Consider the following 19,354-nt stretch of genomic DNA (forward strand, 5'->3'; position numbering starts at 1 on the left):
CGAGGACCCCTGGGGATCCGTGAAAATCAAATAATATTAACACTTTAGGGCCCCAGCTTTCAGTAATGACTTGGTCAGGGGGTCCCTGGATTCCAATAATGTTCACTGGGAGTCCCCGGGATCCAGTAATGATAAAGTGGGGGTCCACAGAAGTCAAAAGGTTGGGAACCATTGCCTTAAATGTTCGCCAATACTTTGACTGATGTTGGGGCATTTTTAGCCTTGATGGGGTAGGGGTCTTTTAAACTTTTGATGAATGCCAATGACCTGAATAGGTTGCAAACAGTGGCAGAAATATATTGACAAACTAATTCTTTGGCTGGGCCCTAATAATTTTATTATTGTGTTCCAGAGATACCAATAAAGGCTTAGTTCCATCTTCCAATACACAAATCCAACTCATTGCTGGCCACACAAGTAGGATAAATAGACTCGTACTGCACTTCGCTTTTTTGATTTATGATTAAGTAGGCAGTCATTCCATGCCTGTTCACTGTGGTAACTATACTACATTCTAAATTGACCATAATGATGAAGCATGCAATATTGTGTGGGTGAGTTCTAAATCACTTAGCGGTACAGAAATAATCTTGCATAGTATTGTGCTGGTACATATACCCAGTGAAGGAACAGCAGTTGATGCTTCTGTAGCACCTAGGTGCAGGGTCTTCTTTGGGTAGTTCACATGACTTTCGTACAGCCATCAGGGTTGCCGCACATTTAGAAGTGGCTTAGTAGGATTCAAAATTGAAGTGATCACAAGATCCCGGTGATGACACTATGTTAAGCTGACTGGTGAGGCTCAAAGTGAACATTCTCTTTCACTATTAAAGTGCTATAGAAGTAAAAGGTAAACTCTTAAATGATGTGCTGCTTAATTTCTTTTGAGCAGGAATGCACTGCTGGGCAACGTGACTGCCAGTCATAGTGGCGAGCTTGCGGTGTAGCAGCGTGAGATAGGGACTTTGGAGCTTGGGATCCAGGTTCAAATCTCAGCATATGCTCAACTTCCTGTGATTCTGAGCAAATCACTTAATCTCCCGTGCCTACAAAAAAAAATGGGTCCTTGTGTAATGTAACTGGTGCTCATGTAAAGTGCTCCAGTACTTGAGTTAACTCTATACAAAACTGCAATTAAAGAAAGTATTCACCATTTTTTTAGCTTCGATTTCTTTTGTACAAATACATTTCGAGTGATCACAATGTTGGGACATTTGTAAAGCATTAATGCACAAGATCAGTCAGTGATAGGTTGTCCCTGTCCAACTCCTGTTTGCTTTCCAGTACCTGAACTACTCTATTACCACCTAACCAATGATCACCCCTGAGGTCCACTTAGCTAGCCAACAGCACCCTCCCTCCCTACTGTGGAAAGCAATTAAGTTCTAGAAAGATTACTTTGAAGAAGATATGGACATAAAGTGAGTCATTTTAAAGTACTTTCCCCTGCCTCCATAGTTCATGCCTGAAACTGCTCCAGGATAGGTGCCTCATGCATGCAGTGCTTACTTTATAAAATAATGAGTGCCGGTTCCCAAAGCTCTGCTCATAAGCCTGCAGCCACTGCAATTGAATGTCGGCATGCCCTGTATCAAGGATGAGTAGTTTTGAATCCACTTCATTCCTCCTTTATCCACTACCAGACACTTCCTTCCTCTTTATCTCTGTCTTGCAGGTTCCTCCTTTCACTCTTTGTGATGGTTTTTCCATATTTCTATCCCCCGTCTTTCCATTGTGTTTAGTTTTCTTCTCCTGCTCTTGGTAAGTGTGTGATGCAGAAAAATACATGTCAGTCCCCCAAAAAATGAGTGCCGGGGGCCCTTAGTGGCAACCACTGTCTCAAATTAACCACTGAATACATCACCTCCGTAACAGAGGAAACCGAACAGTGTAATTTTTGTATTTAGTCTCTGAAGAGAGTGTTCTTCCTTAGCACAACTAGGATTCAAAAGGCAGGCTCTTCGTTCATGCTTCTCCCTGATCCAGGAGGACCACAGACCAACGTCTTACCTAGCAGTTCATGCTGCTGCTCAGAGCAGAAGAGTGACCTCTACTTCGCCAGGTGGTTTCTCAGCTGAGCTAGAACCAATCTGCTCTTCTCTTTGAGCCAAATAGTCCTTGGAGTTCTATTTTGCTAGTCAGGGCTGCTTAAATTCAGACTCCCTTCTCAGGGAGAATCTTGGACCCATAAAGTGTGTAACTTAATGCTCTGCAAAGCATGTTAAGGATAGGCAACTAAGATGCATACACGCCCTCTCCTTTCATTCTGGTGTGACCCAGCAGTTGAGGGCGCGTAGGCTCTTTTCCTGATCACCTGCTTCATCAGGTTTGTTGGTCTTAATGTAAGCAACTTCAGAGTCCGATTTGATTTTTTTTTAGCTTGCTACTTCAAGGGAAATGTTTTTGGTTTGCCAGTATTTGTGTAGAGTTGTATGTTATCTTGAGCTTTCTTTTAAATGACTAACAGTAGGAATTTTAGAAGAAAATCGTAGCCTGTTGCATTATTTTCTTTCTGTTTCCGAATGTCACCGCACGTCACAGCAATGTTTTATTATCTTTGCAAGTGAGTCTTGTGTGGTATCTGTGCAAAGCCATAGTGCCTAGTGTGTAGTAGGTCACAAAGGGAATCAGTCAGCTGACTTTGCCAATGCAATGTCTTAGAGGGCACTGGTTTGTGCATGTAATTTAAATTACGTATTTTAAAAACACAAAAAATATGGATTGATGTTGTTCTGAGTGATATTATGCAGTCCCTAATTTAAGTAGTTTTGCTGAAAAATGTATGACCTTTGTGCACTCTTCTTTCCACAAAATAACTGCCCTCCCCTTGCATGGTCTACGTTGGACATGCTAGCCAAATTAGGTTTTCAGGACCTGAAGCTGGAGGCTATTCTTAGGTGTCACCTAGACAAGGCATGCACTGTCTCTACAAGACTTTTGTTTACATTTAGTGGTGCTTACAGCCCCCCCCATAGCTTACCATTTGTTAGCTTCAGCATCGCTCTCATTTGCTTTCCTCCTGTTTGTTACTGCATGTGAGTATCCTGTCCTCTTCTTGTGTTTGGCCCTCCCCTGAAAAATGAACCAAGCACTTGTGTCTATCCACTGCTTCTGTTTTTGAAGGTACTTTTTTTTGTTGTTAAAGCACCCCATGAGAGTGGTTGTGTTTTCAGTCTGTCTCTCAAATGTCCCCATCCATGTAGCTTCTATTCCCTCCCACCTGCCCCTACGATGTTGCTATATTTCCCTCCCACCCACTACCCTGTAATTTGCCACTGCACCCTGCTACTCCACTGCACCCTGCTACTCCACTGCACACTGTGCCACTCTACTCTGTACTACTGTACTCTACGCCTCTGGACTCTATGCAAGCCTACTCTACACTACACCACTGCATTCTGCTCTATGCCACTGCACCCTATGCTGTACAGCGCCATTCTACAGCACTCTTGTTTGTCCCTGCACTCTGTGCCACTCTATACCACTCTTCACCACTGCACTCTGTGCCGCACCATCTACTCCACTGCACTTTGCTACTCTACTCTACCACTCTGCGCAACTCTATTCTGTGCCACTGTGCATCACTGCACTCTATGCCAGTGTACACCACTGCACTCTAAACCACTGCATTCTTCTCTGCAGCAATCTACTCTTCCCTCTGCACCCTATGCCACCTCAATGTACTCTATGCCACTCCACTATACACCACTTCACTGCCATGCCCCTCCACTCTGTTCTGCTCCACTCTGCGCCACCCTACCTCACTCCACTCCTCACAGTGCCACTTCACTCTACTCTACTTCACTCTACGCCACTCTGGCACTCCAAGTCACTCTACTCCAACCCATTCTGTGCCATTTTACTCCACTCTGCCATGCTACTTCACTTTATGCTGTGCCACTCCACTCTATTTCACTCTAGTCTGCCCTTCCACTCTACACCACTCCACTCTGCCACTTCACTCTCCACCACTTCACTCTATTCTATGCCACTCCCAAGTCTGTGCCACTCTAGTCTACACCACTGTACTCTACAGCACTCAACACCATGCCAGTCCACTCCGCTCCTCTCCACTCTACTCCATGCTGTTGTACAGTATGGCTAAAAGACATTGGCAAAGCCAATAGCTCTCTTGAAAGAAACCAATGGGAAAGAAATTTGAGTGGCAAACTTAAGTGTTGGCCCGCCATTTGGGCCTAATACCTCTTTGCAAACTACCCAGAGAAAGAACATGTAGAGCTGAAGTTAGTATGATATGGTAGATGGCACAAAGCGACAAACCGATGCGTGGTAATAGGCCAGCAACGAAGAATGTGGTTTGGCGGTGGAGTTTTCGGTGCCTTTCGATAAAGCAGAATAGGGTGCAGTGGTTCCCTGCCCTTGGAAGTTTTAGGTGGTGAATGTTCACAGGATGCAGCCCAGTGTTTTTCCTGTTACATCTATTGTCGTTTAGAGAGATCAGATTGAAAGAACCTTGCTGAGAAAACCATTCCTAACTGTAAGTTCAAAATGATGTATTGAGATAGTGTCAGCATCTAAATATTTTCTCTTTTGCCAAATTCTAGCCTTGTTTGTCTGTTGAAGCAGCTATTTGGTGCTTGCTTGGTAGGCCAGTCTTCTCATGTCTGTTCCATGCACCAACACCCGACCAGGATTCATAACCCTTGGCGCAGGGAAGCCCTTCGGGGCAACAAAATCTATCTTCCAAAGACACAAAGGAGTCGGCATGTTTCGGAGGAAATACTTTTGAAGTTAAATAGTTGCTTTTGGAATTTCAAATAAAAAAGATTCTTGATGTCATGCTTTTGGATAGGACTACAGGTGTCCTGCTGGTTGGTGTTGCCTGCAAAAACAAATGTACCCATTACATCTGCCTGCAGATTTGGAATTTGGATTTGGAATATACATATAGCAGCGCACCTTACACCTGAGGAGAGCAAGGGTAGGCACAGAGCCCCATTTGTAGAAGAATCTGAGATGGAAGTAGACAAGAGGCTTTTGACTGGGGTCCAAGCCTCACCCGAGCATCAACGAAGGAGAGAGGCTCATCAGGAAATTAAGGACCAAGGTAGCCTGGTGCAAACTCAGCTTTGACATAGGTGAACGAAGATGGCACCTTTCCATGCACACAAGGAGTGCAGTGACGAGGATGTCCGCTGCTCTGTCTGAATGTGTAGGACAGATAAACTAACCCCAAGAAATATAGTAGCTCGAGAGAAAGGCAAAATCTGCATGATCATTTTGTCACCTGCTAGCCCGCTAGACTGAAGAATGGGATCAGTATGATATACCCTGACTGGAGGAGGGATCCTTCGAGCCAGAGGACATAGCTGTTGCGGAAGACTACAACTGGCACTGAGGGGAAGGTCCCAAATGGAACTTCCCTTACATGCAGAATTGTCTAAGGAGATTGGAACACTATATTGAGGCGAAAGCAGTGGAGCTGGCCAAAGCGAGAATATGCATGCTGCTGCAGAAGGGCTTGTCAGTGACCATCTATGTGCTATGGGCTCAGATTGATAGGAAGAGCTAAGAGCCAAACAGCCATCGTTGTTGGATGGGGCAGTAAAATGGATATCATGCTTTGAGAAGAACACCAGGAGAATAACCCTAGTAACAGGTGGTGTTAAGTCTGATAAGTAGTATTTTTGAAGTGCAGACTAACATAGTGTTTGTCCGAGCTCGCATCCAGGCAATCACGCTGACAAACATTGAGCATGACAGGGCCGCATTCAATTCATATTGGCACCAAATAATTGCCCAGATGTAGGAGGGTTGATGGCAGAGACCATGAAACCTGGGAGACCATAGCCTATTTTCTGGACAGGAAGAGAGAACAGTGGGGACAGGACGATGCAGGTCCTCAGGTGATATTCTTTTACAATATCCTCAAAAAGGGGCTACCCACCAAAATCCAAAGTGACTTGGAAAGTGTATTAGGGCTAGACACCAAACCCTGGTGGGAGATACATGCGCACATATTGCATTTTTACAAAAAGAAATAGGAAAGGGATAGGGAAAATAGGAGCAAGTCCAGAGAGATACAACTAAGCTGGTCCAACACGAGCTGTGGAAGAGCACCCTCAAGGACTCCACTGTAAAGCCCCAGAGGTTTCAATATAGCTATACTGATAGAAATCGGGCAGGTTGGCAGCAGCCAGACCCTGTAGAATGTCACTTTTGCCACAGAATGGGCCACATGGTGACAGATGCTGGCTAAAGCATACTGCAAGCTGAAGTCGATGAGCCAGGGCCAGTCCCCACAGAATTTCCATTCACAGAACCAAGCCCAGTTATACCTGAATGCACCTTATATTCACCTAAAGGACAGTCAAACCACTGATACACCACCACAACAGGGGTCAGGTAATTGGACCAACACAAGGCATCAGCAACCATAGACTGGGATCCCAGACCAACAAGGACTGGGGCCACAACCACGGCAGGGAGGGGTAACTGTTTGAGGAAGCAATGTCTTCACACAGACGCATAACGCAAATGTGCAGTAAAGCTTATTACCCCCAATGCAACCCATCCAATTCATGCACACCCTAAAATTCACTGCACTAATACTCAAGACAAGGACCAGAAAGACAACATTTGAGATTTAAACCTCTGCCTACATTGTGGAAGCTTAGGGTTGCTGTGCGGCTGTCAATCTGGTATCCTCACTAGAGTCCACTATTCAGGGTGCCTACGGGAACCAAGGCCACACTCTGCTGCTGATTCCCCCAGGGTGGGGTTGTTTGCCACACCCCAGCGGAGGACAGTCTGGCAAAGAGTGAGGCACCCAGATCCTCGATTTCACAAGTCAAATGGGGCAGAGTCCTATAATGAGGTCAATAGGTCCCTATTCCTGGGCACCCAGACATGACCGAGAGTTTGTTTTGGTGTGTAGTTCCAGCACCAATAGAGCTCACCGAATGTTAATTGCCTCCAGCCAAACAGAGGTCCCCTTTTAGTTCCAAAATTAAGTTGTCCTCCAGTGTCGGGAGCCAGGCATCCACAGTACACGCGCGCGTTCTAGCAGATTGCGTAGCACCCATGGCGCCAAGTCAGTAAGGGGTGGCCACCACAACATCCAGCCGTCCCAATCCATTCCCATGGTTGGGAAAACTTCAACGAGTTCTTGGCCTTTCTTCAGACCCTCCACATGGTGATATTTTGCCTCCTCCTTTCCCTCAAAGATTTCAAAGTATCAGCCGGGAACCACAGGTCCTAAAAGATATGGTCCAAGGAACAAGGTTTGTTGGGGAAAATGGAGTCTGACAGATCCATCAAGGCGCCAAGCAGAATAGAACACAGAGATATGCTCACCCCCAAATTAGGCCTAGCAATCAGCTAACACGCAAGGACTCACACAAACCGTCTGAAGGGAGCAACAATACCAATTTCGAACACTGCAAATCAGAGGCACGGGGGGGCACGAAACAACTCTCCCACCCCCTCCAGTTTAAGACAATTAAGATAACAGATCATGCAAAGGTCTAAGGAAATGCCCAAAGACCAAATACAAGAAGCCCAATAGCAAAGGCATAGCAAGAAACCTGGCACCAACTACGATCACGTTGCACGCCACATGCCAAGACTAGAGGAGTGCACACGTGACCTCAGGGCATGTTGCAGCTGCCAACTAACGTTCAGTGTGACACACACCCTCTTTATGTACCACCCGCACACGTGTAGGCCAAAAACACCACCAACACTGATTGCACCCCCATGCACACAGTAGAGTACTGGAGGGCTGGAGATGGCATCAGAGCACCAGTTAAGAATTAAAATAAACAAAAGGAGGGCTTAAGTAGTGGAGATTTTAAAGACAGAGGGAAAATGGTCCTGTTCATGATACTCCCATATAAATCACAAAACTCCTGTATGCACAGTTCCACAAAAAAGATAAAGAAAACTAAACCCTAATAAGGGACAAAGGAAAAGGAAAAACAGGTCCCTGTGAATCTCCAATTTTTGGAACAAGAGCCCTCACTCACCAATTGGCGACATCATCTGGCTTTGCTCCTTGTTCGGCTGGCGCTGCAATGCCGACGGGCCCCTCAAAGGGGCTCTTTGCCAGAGATCTTTTGTTGACATGTAGCTGGCAAACAAACATGCAAACAGGAAACTTAGGTCAGATCCCACAAATAGGCACAGCAACACTACAGTGGTGCCAGGAGAATGGCCCCAATAAAACACACATGGCCAGAGGGGTACGTGCATTCCCAAAAACATCAAGTTAGATGCCACAAATAGTTGGGAACACTTAGCCAAACAGAACACAGCACAACCATGTTCCTGTCAGGCCGGACATCTGGACACATACTTGCTGGCCCACATTGTGTCAACGACAGGTCGAGGCCCACCTGCATTTGTTATCTGGACCTTATTTATGAGTCCATTACAACATTTTGCATTCTTAAACAAGAAAGGAATGGTGTAAATTACTTTATGGAACTCTGAGAAATGTATAAAAACTCACTGCAAACTGATGTACATTAAGAGACAATCCTCAGACCCCAGATCTGTATCTGCTCTCCGGCATAATGTTTTATTAAACAAACTGTTCCTGTTTTGCCAGACACCTCTTGTCTTTAGTTTTTTAAGGTGAATTCACATTTGAAGAACAAAGGAGCAATAACTAGAGAAATCGTAGACCATCAAACTGTGCATGAAGGAGCGATGCACAAAGGAAAAATCTGCAAAAGAAAGTCTACAGCCCTTTTATGTATGAGTTTCACAAAGCAACCCTTAAGAGGACTGAAAGGAAAAGCACTGCTCAGATGGATGGTAGCAGGGTGAAACGTGATATTTTCACGGGTTCTCTCAAAGATGCTTCTTTTGGAAAATTCAGGAATGTAGAACAAAAATATGGCACACGCTCGCTCGCATCATTGTATTTGCAGCATTATAGCTGTATTGACTCTTCCTATTGTGGTCGAAGAAAGGGGCTGCACGGTTCTGCAGGTGTCTAAAACAACTCCGCGGTTATCATTGCTGTATTGTTAATTATGATTAAAAGCCCAAACTGGTGTCTCTGTCTGAGGGCTTTCTCAAGTGAATCAGTATGTAATGATGCCATATGTTGTGCACCCTGGTTTGTACGCACTGAAACACAGCAAGCATGAGCAGAATAAATGCTGATTGGGTAAACTGCTCCTTATCAAATGTCTAACTTTTAGGCACATAGCAGGTATGGTAGAAAGGCCTGAGGGGTATGTGCTTTCTCTTCCCTATCATGATGGTAAACTTCAATGAGAGTGGCGAATTAGATATGTGTAGACACCTGCACATTGCTTGTAGCATGAAAGGCGGCAGAGACATTAGTCACCGATTACTGTGTTTGGAGAAGCAATGATGATCACAGTAAGCAGGAGCACCATTAGGTGACAGCAGCAAGAGGCAGAATGATCCTGAAAGGGTGCTGTGAAACAAATGAACCCCAAGGAGCACTAGGAAAACTGCTTGAAGAACTCCCATGAAGACTGAAGAGATGGGTATCAGGCAGTAGATAGAGAGTTGAGATGTCTCATTCAATGGAGAGCAAAACATGAAATGCCTCGGATTTCCAATGTGCTGAGTAAGATTCCTTGCTCTCCTTTATAGCATATGTGCATGGGTCCATTGAGACATACAGCTTGAGGAATTGAGAAGAGTATTATAAATTCTTGTCGCACACTGATCCCATCCACTCTTTGCCCTTATAAATATGCCTGATCCATGTTTGGCATAGAAATGAGAGCCAGAGAACAAGTATTTAAATTCCATTTAAATAGCACTTGTTACTACATTTCTAGCACGTTAAAGTGAGGAGCACGGTACCCAGGAACCCAAAGTTAGTGGTCAGTCCATTGGTTAGTGGGGATAGTCTTTCATGCTACAAGAAACTATCTCATGCAGTTATTCCAGTTTTATTGTGGTTAATTGGTGACTTCGGTGTGATCATTCAAGGGCGATAGGTGAGAAACAAATGCTTGCTGGAATAGATATTGTCATGCTTCTAAAAAAGTGATCTTAAGACAGACAGATTTGAGGTTTATAGTAGTTCATATACATCGAAGGCATAAAGAAAGTAGAAGGAAGCTAAGGTCCAATAAGGGAGGGAGGGGGGGGGAATAAAGGTTTCACTCGAGGTCAGTTTTTCTTGCTGGATTCTAAGGAATATAGCACGTGGAGATTTTTTGCATGCAATTTGTGGATGCAAACCTGTTGTAAGAAACTGTTTTGAATTCTTCTCTAAAGGAATGAGGCTCTAAACAGTCTTTCTAGAGGCAGAGTTAACCTTTAAAGAAGTGGCAGAGATACTGCCTGCACTACAAAAAAGAAGCTCAGTGCTTGTTGAGATCCATTCATGCGCAACTGTCAAGCAGTGGGCATTTAAGCACATCCCAATACCCATAATTGCAATTGACAACACTACCATCGCCCCACAATATGCAATGCAAACAATACTTTTCACGCCCAGAGAGACACCTACAGTATACCTACTACAGCTTTATATTCAGTACTAGAAAGTATTGCTACGGTTTATGCAGATCATTCACACCAAAAATGAACTACACATATAATATAAAACATGCTTTGTAAAAACCTACCTGCCTAAAATATAACAAGGCAGTTGAAAAACACATTGCAGCAATCATCAGTAGTAAATTCTGCACATATTTATGTACCCCATTCACTCCTTGATTCCTAAGGTGCTGCTGTCAACTGTGCCCACCTGAAAAGCACTAGGCCCCACAGAACTGACATCATTTCCTGCAAAACAGATGTGTCCGAGCTCACCTTGAATCTCAGACCATTCACCTTGCCTCGTAGTGGTGCATACCTGGTCATAAGCGGCCGAGGGAGCGCTGAATCAAGCAGCGATTTCCTAACACAACATTAAATGTCCCATCCCTTTTCTATCATTTGCCACTATTCACGTTGATGGCAACAAAGTGCTCCTGGAAAGGAGCAAACCAAGTGATGAAGCATGCTTTGATGCCGAGGGTTTGTCGACCTTTTACCTGATTTGAGTAGTGGGGGTAAAATTGTTTCATTAATCCTAGTACACAGGGGCCTCTCCCTGGAATAGGCACCTTAATGTGTTTTGTTGTGACTGTGCGTCAAGTTTTTCAGCTTTTTTAAAGAAGTACGATATCTGTATCCATCTAGGTAAAGCAAAATCCCTGCTGTAAGTCTTGTGATGACTGATCTGTACTTAACCTGCCAAGGTTTTTTTTTTTCTGAACTTCCCTTTATGAGTGAGGATTATAGCATAAAGGGAGCCAGTTGAGCTCCCTAATTACAATAGCCCACTTGTACTGAAAAATACATTTTCCCTGGAGCTCTTTAATCAAGTGGTGCTCCATCATGTGAACTAACTAGCTGCACGGTGGCAGAGTGTAGAAGTCAATAGCTGAGATGCTTCAGGGATTGGTGTCTGTCTGAAGCCCTCTTCATGTTTCGACTACAAACCCCTTGCTTTAATAAAAAACACTTTTCCTAAGCACCATTGATCGAGACAGAAGTTGCCTTTTTATAGGACAATTCCTCCTTTCTGCTCTGGGTAATTTTTGTCTTTTCATGTGTCTTGTGTGAGCACAAAAAAACGGTTAGTTGTTTGAAAAGGGGGCTACCACGAAAATGTGAAGAGTAGAATCAAAATGGTCCCACTGTGATTGTAAGTCAGAATGGTCACCTGTGCAAACTTCGATTTACCATGATCATATATCTCCATTGTATGGGCAACGCGTTAAAGACAATGATACTGGAATTATGCATCGGAGAAGAACTAAAATATGCAGCAGCGTTGACTAAATTGTGTGTCAAGAACGAACAAATTAAGTGACACAACACAGCACGTGTTTTGTTAATAGTCATTGTTTCATGTTACCATAGGTTAATAACAGACAGTATTCTTCCAACCAAACAGCCCACACAGTGTAGCGTGATACTCATGTAGGCATGCACTTCAGCGCCCCACATAAGGGTAGTAAGCACTATATAAATATTGCAGTACAGTATAGTTACTTCTCCTCATCGCATCTCCCCAAAGAAAATCATCTTGGTACTCAGTGCACCCAAGTGGACCACTGCAGAACTTTCTGAAAAAGGGAATTACTCTATGCTCCAGAGCTCTCTTCACATCTTGTTAGCTGCATTCTTACAGGATGCTTTGAAATCAATCTGTTGGGGTTACTGTAGCACCCCAAAATCTTCAGTAAAATATGCCTTCATTTGTACTCAATGAATCAGAGTTACGTACAACAACCAGAGTGAAATGTTTTACCTTTGGGACATCGTGCTCATACTTTCAGCAACTCAGCTTGAAGCCCATAATGGATCTTTTGTTGCTACTAGTGTTTTACCATTGTTGACATGAATCCATGAATGAGAGTTCTGCCGAGTTCCAGTTGGATGGAATTGTCAGACTTTAAATCCATGCCTTTGTGCAAGGTGGAATCCTTGTTTTCCCGCCCATGCATTACCTGAAGCTCATTTTGTAGTTTGTGTTCCTAGCAAGATGTCAATAGCATTGCTTGGTGCGCCAGAAGGAAATCGAAATTATTTGAATACAAGGGTAGTGTAAAAACAAATAATTACCAATAATGCTCCTTCTATGTTCATGTTAGAAACAGAGTGTTGTGGCCTCTTGTTATCGTATGCATTCTCGCCACTACCTTAATGTTTCCTGCTGCTCAGCTAGTGAGTGAGGTCATTGTATGGTTGGAATGTTGACAGTGTGTGTGCTTGGATGAGTGGACAGTTGGAGTTGGAGTCAGCCCTTCTCACTCCAACTGTCCACTCATCCAATCACAAACACTGTCAACATTCCAACCATACTATGACCTCACTCACTAGCTGAGCAGCAGGAAACATTAAGGTAGTGGTGAGAATGCATAAGATAGCAAGAGGCCACAACACATCTCCCCCTTATGAAAGCAATGAAATATTCAACAGAACAGAAAAAGGCAAAACACCCTTATCAACCGTCCTTCAAAATTATGAGTACCACCCCATCAAAATAAACAGAACAGGTTAACAAACACTCTATGCTTAACTTAATACTCAAATGGGATGTAAGATACTAAAACAGAGTTAATCAATACATTCCACAAATTCAGAGGCCACAACACAGAGCCTTTAGTACTTAGCCAGAGGGAAGGTTTTTGGAGATCTATTTTCATAGCTCATTTCTAGATCTGCTATTAGCCAAGACCTTTAGAGTTTAATAAAATATATATAATTTAGTTAGTCACAGCGGCTTTCATCCAGCTCTTTACATCAATTGGTCTGCCAGTGTGTCTTTCAAACATTTGGTCTGCACACAACAGCATACAACATGGGGCACAGCTTCAGCCATTTGCTTTCTTTCTGTGAGTGATGGTGTTCTGCTCTTGTACAGTTTACATGTACACACAAAAAGTAGCCCCGTGAACATTTAAAAAAAATTAAAAAAAATAAACATTTGTAATCGGTGACAAAGCCAGAAATTGTCAGACAGTGTGTGGCCTATTGGCTGTGCCAGTAATTTTTCAGTGAAGAAGCTTTGGTCGGCAAGACTATTTATGTTTTGGCGTAAAGAAGAACATTTTGGATGATAGTTGGCTGTTGTAAATCTGGTGCTATCGCTGGGGCATGGTGACAGTAGCACTGGTTCAGTTTCTTTAAGTTTTTCATATGGAAGGTACTGTGTCCTCAGTTATTTTTTTCAAATTTCATCCATGGTTATTGGCTAAAATTCTTATGTTCTTGTTCTCTTGAGCAACAACAGATTTAACATGGTCTCCAGACAGCTGTCACACATGCAGAAGCTGGAACATCATTTTTTCAGTTGGCTAATGCACAAGGGACGTATCTATTGTATGCTTACCATGAACTTGGAGCTCACCAATTGCTTACCATGCTTGCTTTTTATTTGATGTCTTTCCTTGTCCCAGCTTGTCAGTCTTGTTTATTCTTCCCTTGGAGCACAGTCTCTTTACCATATCTCTTGATTGACTAGCTTCTATCCTTCTATTGCTTACTTGTAGGGAACTTTTCTCTTTTTTGAAAAGCATTTCATGGTAGTGCATGCGTTTTTCATCTCTTTCCATTGTTCCCCGAATTTCTCCCCCCCCCCCCCACCCTTGGAATGCCATTTTATTAAGACCATCAGTTTACTTTCCATGATATAATAGATTGTCTAAAAGGTGCGTTTAAAAAAAAAAAAAAAAGATTCCTTTCCTAAGTAAAAGTTGTGCTTCATTTATGTAGCACATTATACGTTCTAAAACTTGGCTTCAGTTTCGGGTTTACCATATTTTCTCACCTCCTTGCACTAATAAACAAATGTACAGAACGGTGTAGAACTAGTGCATTCGCTTCTATTATACAGTTCTCAAAATAGACAGCACATAAATAACAAGCAAAGGCCAAGCGAATAGTCCTGGCTTGTATTTTGAGTCCTGGCTAAATATTTTAAAAAGGCTGCAGTGGGGGAAACATACAAATAAAAAAAACACAATTGCTTTCTGTATCCAGTGCTTTTGGGCCAAATCACTAAAACCTGATGCCAACAGAAAAGAGCTTTAGTGCATCAGTTGTAATATGTATTATATAAATACCAACACCAATGGTTCATTATACTTTTGCGTGGCAAAACATTTTCTCACTAATATAAGCAGTTCATTGGCACCAAAGGCAAACAGTGTGTTGTGAGGCAGTAATACTTTCTGGGTGGAGCCAATGACCACTCTTCGTATATTGTAAAGAAATATTAACAGGTCAAGGAGATAGTCTCTTTGTCAGTCAAAACTGAAGGAAGAGATGCACCATGTATGTGATTAATCTAGCGCCTGGGTGCGGTCTTGAAAAAAAACTCTACTTCAGAACAGTCTGTGATGTGGTCATGCATGTGCCTGACTAGAGAAACAAAACATGGTCATGTACAATGTTTTCGCTTACTTTGCAGACAGTAACCTTTCTCTAGTCCACTGTTGTGGTTGCTACCAACAGAAGAGCAAAATTGCCAGCTCTTAAGAATATGAACACAAGAGTCAGCTGAAAAGTGAACAGTTTTCCACGGGGAGGGAGATTCAGCAGTGTTTAACCCAGTGTGCTTTCATATTAATTACTTTTTTTACCCGGTTTGAGCTGGAAACGTTTTTCAAATTCAAATGATGCAAATTCTTTAGCGATTAAATGAGATATGGTCCAGTTGACAGACCAGGGCCACTGGCAATATCGGTGAAGTCCGTCTCACTCGTGTAGTGTAAAACCACCATCGCTGGAAGAGCCAGTGATCATATGCCACAAGCTACATGGCCTGCCTACGCTCTCCTCCTGTTGCGTCCTTACAATAGAACAAAAGAAGCGCAATCAGAGTTATGAAATTAATAAAATAATGCTTTATTCCAATTTTGTTCTCAACAGAAATCCGGCGAAGGGGTTCTAAAGATCCTCCTGTCAAACCACTTCACTTGTATGACACCCCCTACGAACCTACGGAAAATGGAGTGGACTCAGACCCTGAGAAGTCTGCGGGCCCCAAGCCACGCGAGTCCCGCCTCCCAGAGGATGACGAGAGACCGCCAGAGGAGTATGACCAACCCTGGGAATGGAAGAAAGATCGGATCTCCAAAGCCTTTGCAGGTGAGATTTGTTACTACCATTTAATTTAGTATTAGTGGTTTGTAAATGAATCTTAATGGCAGTGGAGATGAGTGTGACTCATACCTAGTTCACTAGTGTGTGACAAGGATGGAAAGGAATGACCAGTTCTCGTAACAGTCTACCTTTTCACATGGAAGTGTAGCTACTTGGTGATGTTAGAAAGACAGGCTAAGTAAAGCTTTCTTTGTACAATAAAAAGGAACCAGACGTTAACGAGATGTGATTGTGGAGAGATGGAAGTTGGTCAAAGTTGGCCGGTCAGGGTGCAACCTAAAGAAAGTTTAAAATAGTATCATGAAAAGAGAGTTTGAAGGTGTGCAGTGCGAGATAGTAGTCTTTGGCGAGCAGATAGATATATCCAAAATATCCAAAGAGGTGTTTTCTGTTAAAGGCATATGGCTTTATTAGAGGTCCTGCACAAGTTCACAGTTATGCTCCAACAGCTGTTACTTGAAAGCATGCGGTGTGGGCAGGCCTGATTGGTGAGGGATTTTTTTTTACAAGATGTGCAGGAGGTCAACCTTTTTACTATTATAGGTTTCTGGTTTTGAGGAGATTCCATTAATCTTTTAAAGGAATATTGTTGGCAGATGGTTGATATTCCTGATTGAATTGGGGCCAGAAGATACAGTTACCTGGTGCACAGCAGTCCTAATTAAAAAGATTCCACTAGGGTAACACCAAGTATCTGGCCTACCAAGAGCATCACTTATAATAAAGTATTTATTATGAGTGCAGACATGATGTTCTAGTGATTGCATTAAGCCCACGGCATTAGAACATGGCACCTTCTACCCCTTTTCTGCCCCAAAGGAATCTACACTTTATGAATTGATTAAATCGGGGCCCATCTCCTTCAGCTTCTAATACTTGCCCACTGTCTCCAAGGAGGGAACTTTCAGACACTCACTGTTGAACAGAATCACAGCTTAGCACATGGTGAACTAAAAATCGGCCTGATCTGTTTCTCAAATATTCAACAGTCATAGTACAAAAGTCCTCAGACATGTAGAAGAATGGTGATGTCAATCCATCCATAAAGAACCTTTAAAAAAAAAAACGATGAGAAAGAAAACAATACAATAAGATTAATTTCAAGGCCAAATTTGTCTTTCATTCAATGCAAACAATCATTCCAAAAATTTGGAACTTGTCAACCAATTAATCCTTTGACCGTCTCTTTACCCACTGAATCCCATGAATACAGCTGTGAACCTTTCACCTCTTTTCCAGGCAGAAAATACATAAAATCGAGTTGTCCAGCATGCAGTCTCTTACAGCTGAAGCAAAAATGCCATCTCAGGCATCCAACTTCACTTGATCTGAATTCAGATTTTTTTTAAAATCTGACTTAATAAAAATTATCACTACTCCTCGCCCTAACCTGATGCTGTTCCAAGTGCCATCATATGACATGGTGGGCAAACCTCATAAATGCATTCTTTCTCAGCATGCTTTAAAATTGGTCATGTTACTCTGCTCTAATATCCTGATTCAGACACCAAAGATTTGAGTGACAATCGATGTGAGTTGAATCAACCTTTTCTCAATAAAGACCTAAAAACATGTCGAGAAACAATTATAATAGTTCATTTCAGAAAACAACCTGCTCTGACAACCTTTCGTGGTTTAGGTCGAGCCACAGTACCGCAATTAGGATGCTCCAAATCAGAGATGAAGTTGTCTTTAGCCTTGATAAAGCTTACTTCTGCTTCATCACTCTTCTAGATCTTTTAGCTGCGTTCTGCACAGTTCATCATTGCTCACTCTTGAAAATCTTCATTGAGATAATAGGATTTAAAGGAATGGTTCCCATCTGATTCTTGTCATGCCTGAATAATCACTTCCAATGTATGAAAATTGCAAACCTGCGTTTCACCCCTCCTCCCCATTCCCCCAGGTGTACCTCAAGGTTCCTTTCTATTCTCCACTCTCTTCAATGTATACATGAAACTCCAAGGATCCATGCTAAAAAAAAAAAAAACATCTTTAGCATAGGTATGCTGAATTATTTGCAAACAAATTTCCCAGAATTTGCATTTGAAAATCGTATTCCCAGAAGAGATGTCTACCTCCTCACAGATCTTTAAAAAAAAGTTATTCCTTGATGACATGCTATCTCCCTAAACTTAATCTGTCAAAAACAGACCTCTTTTTTACTTCTACGTCCGAATTTCTTAACCCCAAAATAATAATGGCTGTACCCCCTCTCTACATAGGCCCATCATCCTTTCCTTTTTGAATGCACAAAGTTACAAAGTTTTGTACTTGACAAGGATCTCAACCTCCAAACACATTTATACTCCCTGGCTAAAGGAGCACAGTTCCAACTAAGGCTCCTGCAGGGTGTGAACCACATGATATCTAAAGGAATAGTGAAAACAAGTAGTGCAATCCTTTCTGGACTGTGCCAACGCTTGGTTGCCTTGTACACCAAAAATCCTTATTATCCCTTGAAAGCAGGCCTTTATCCAGCAGCCCGAATTGTCTCTGCAGCCAGGAAATATAACCAGTCCAAGCTTGATATCACTGACCTGGCTTTAAAGCATGTGACGCCCTGAAATTGTCCTACATTGTTTATAAAATCCTTTATTCGGAGTCCCCAAATTAATTTCACATCAAACAAGTCCTGTCATGTGGTCATCGCAAATTGCACTTCCCACGTACCATTGTACATGAACTACAAATATACAGCAAAGAGGACATTCAAATAGTCATTCTCAGGGAGGACACCAAAAGTTTGGAATCTCATATCTCAACTATCAGAACAAATCTGATACCTTCAAGAATGAAAAGGAAATGCTGTTTCACGCCTCAAAATGTCCTGGCTTTTATTTCCATTTGGTTCTCGGAAGAAGCACCTGACTATGATAAAGAGTACCAATGAGGTAAATAATATATATATTTTGATGCAACTTGTACTGCTGCAAAGTACTCTGTCACAGAATGGTCACATCTGTGCTGTACAAAACGACAAATAAATAACAAATATCAGCATCACCAAATGAGATTTCATTCACTGTAAGGAAGACCATGGCAACGTCTCTTCTAGGGGATCAGCTTTGAAAGTTCACCAACTCTTCCTCCACCATCCAAATGAAGTGCATCTCAGGCAGGCCTAGCATCGTTGACCCCACAGTACAAATGCAGTGCATCTCAGGCCATCACCATTGTCACTCGACCTTTCTTTTGATTAACAGCAGTATGCCATCTATGTCTTCTGAGTACCTGTGACTATTTCAGAGCTCATAATTGCTCATCACTATGCGCCTTTATTGCAAGCACTATAAACATTTGTGTAAGGTCACTATGACGCCATCGTCTCTCTAAATTTCAGTGCGTGATCTCCGTTGAATGCTACACGTGTTGTCCAGAGCCCCTATCCTGCCTTCCTTTGAGTTCCATGATATATGGGATAAAGAATCCCTGTCATACATTGGAGGACTTTTACCAGTCTCCACGGAGCTCCATGACCATAGTTCATTTATAAGATCATGCAACTGAGAGCTGACTTCCAGTAGGCTTTTACTATACAGCAGAGGGTATTTTATAATACATTGTTTAACTGCTGAGACTTTCGACCAATGTGAGCAGTGTGTCAGCAGATGCTGAGCTACTAGTTAACAACGGCAAAGGTAAAATGCTTTGTGCAGTGCAACAAGCTGCAGAATAAAGCGTTTTCTCCTCTTATTTCGCCAAGTGTTGTTTCGGCATGTGTAGACAC

At 42.7% G+C, this 19,354-nt stretch overlaps 1 protein-coding gene across 2 annotated transcripts in view; it reads left to right on the forward strand.

The window, feature by feature from the left end:
- The window catches only part of SHF (Src homology 2 domain containing F), a 332,461-nt gene that overhangs the window by 172,631 nt on the left and 140,476 nt on the right, over positions 1-19,354 (forward strand). For both annotated transcript variants that reach the window (XM_069222334.1, XM_069222335.1), the window contains exon 3: positions 15,391-15,609. In XM_069222334.1, coding sequence (XP_069078435.1) covers positions 15,391-15,609 — 219 coding nt within the window. The remainder of the gene's footprint in view (positions 1-15,390; positions 15,610-19,354) is intronic.

The sequence above is a fragment of the Pleurodeles waltl genome, chromosome 3_1, assembly GCF_031143425.1.
Source record: "Pleurodeles waltl isolate 20211129_DDA chromosome 3_1, aPleWal1.hap1.20221129, whole genome shotgun sequence".
In the NCBI taxonomy this organism is placed as follows: domain Eukaryota; kingdom Metazoa; phylum Chordata; class Amphibia; order Caudata; family Salamandridae; genus Pleurodeles; species Pleurodeles waltl.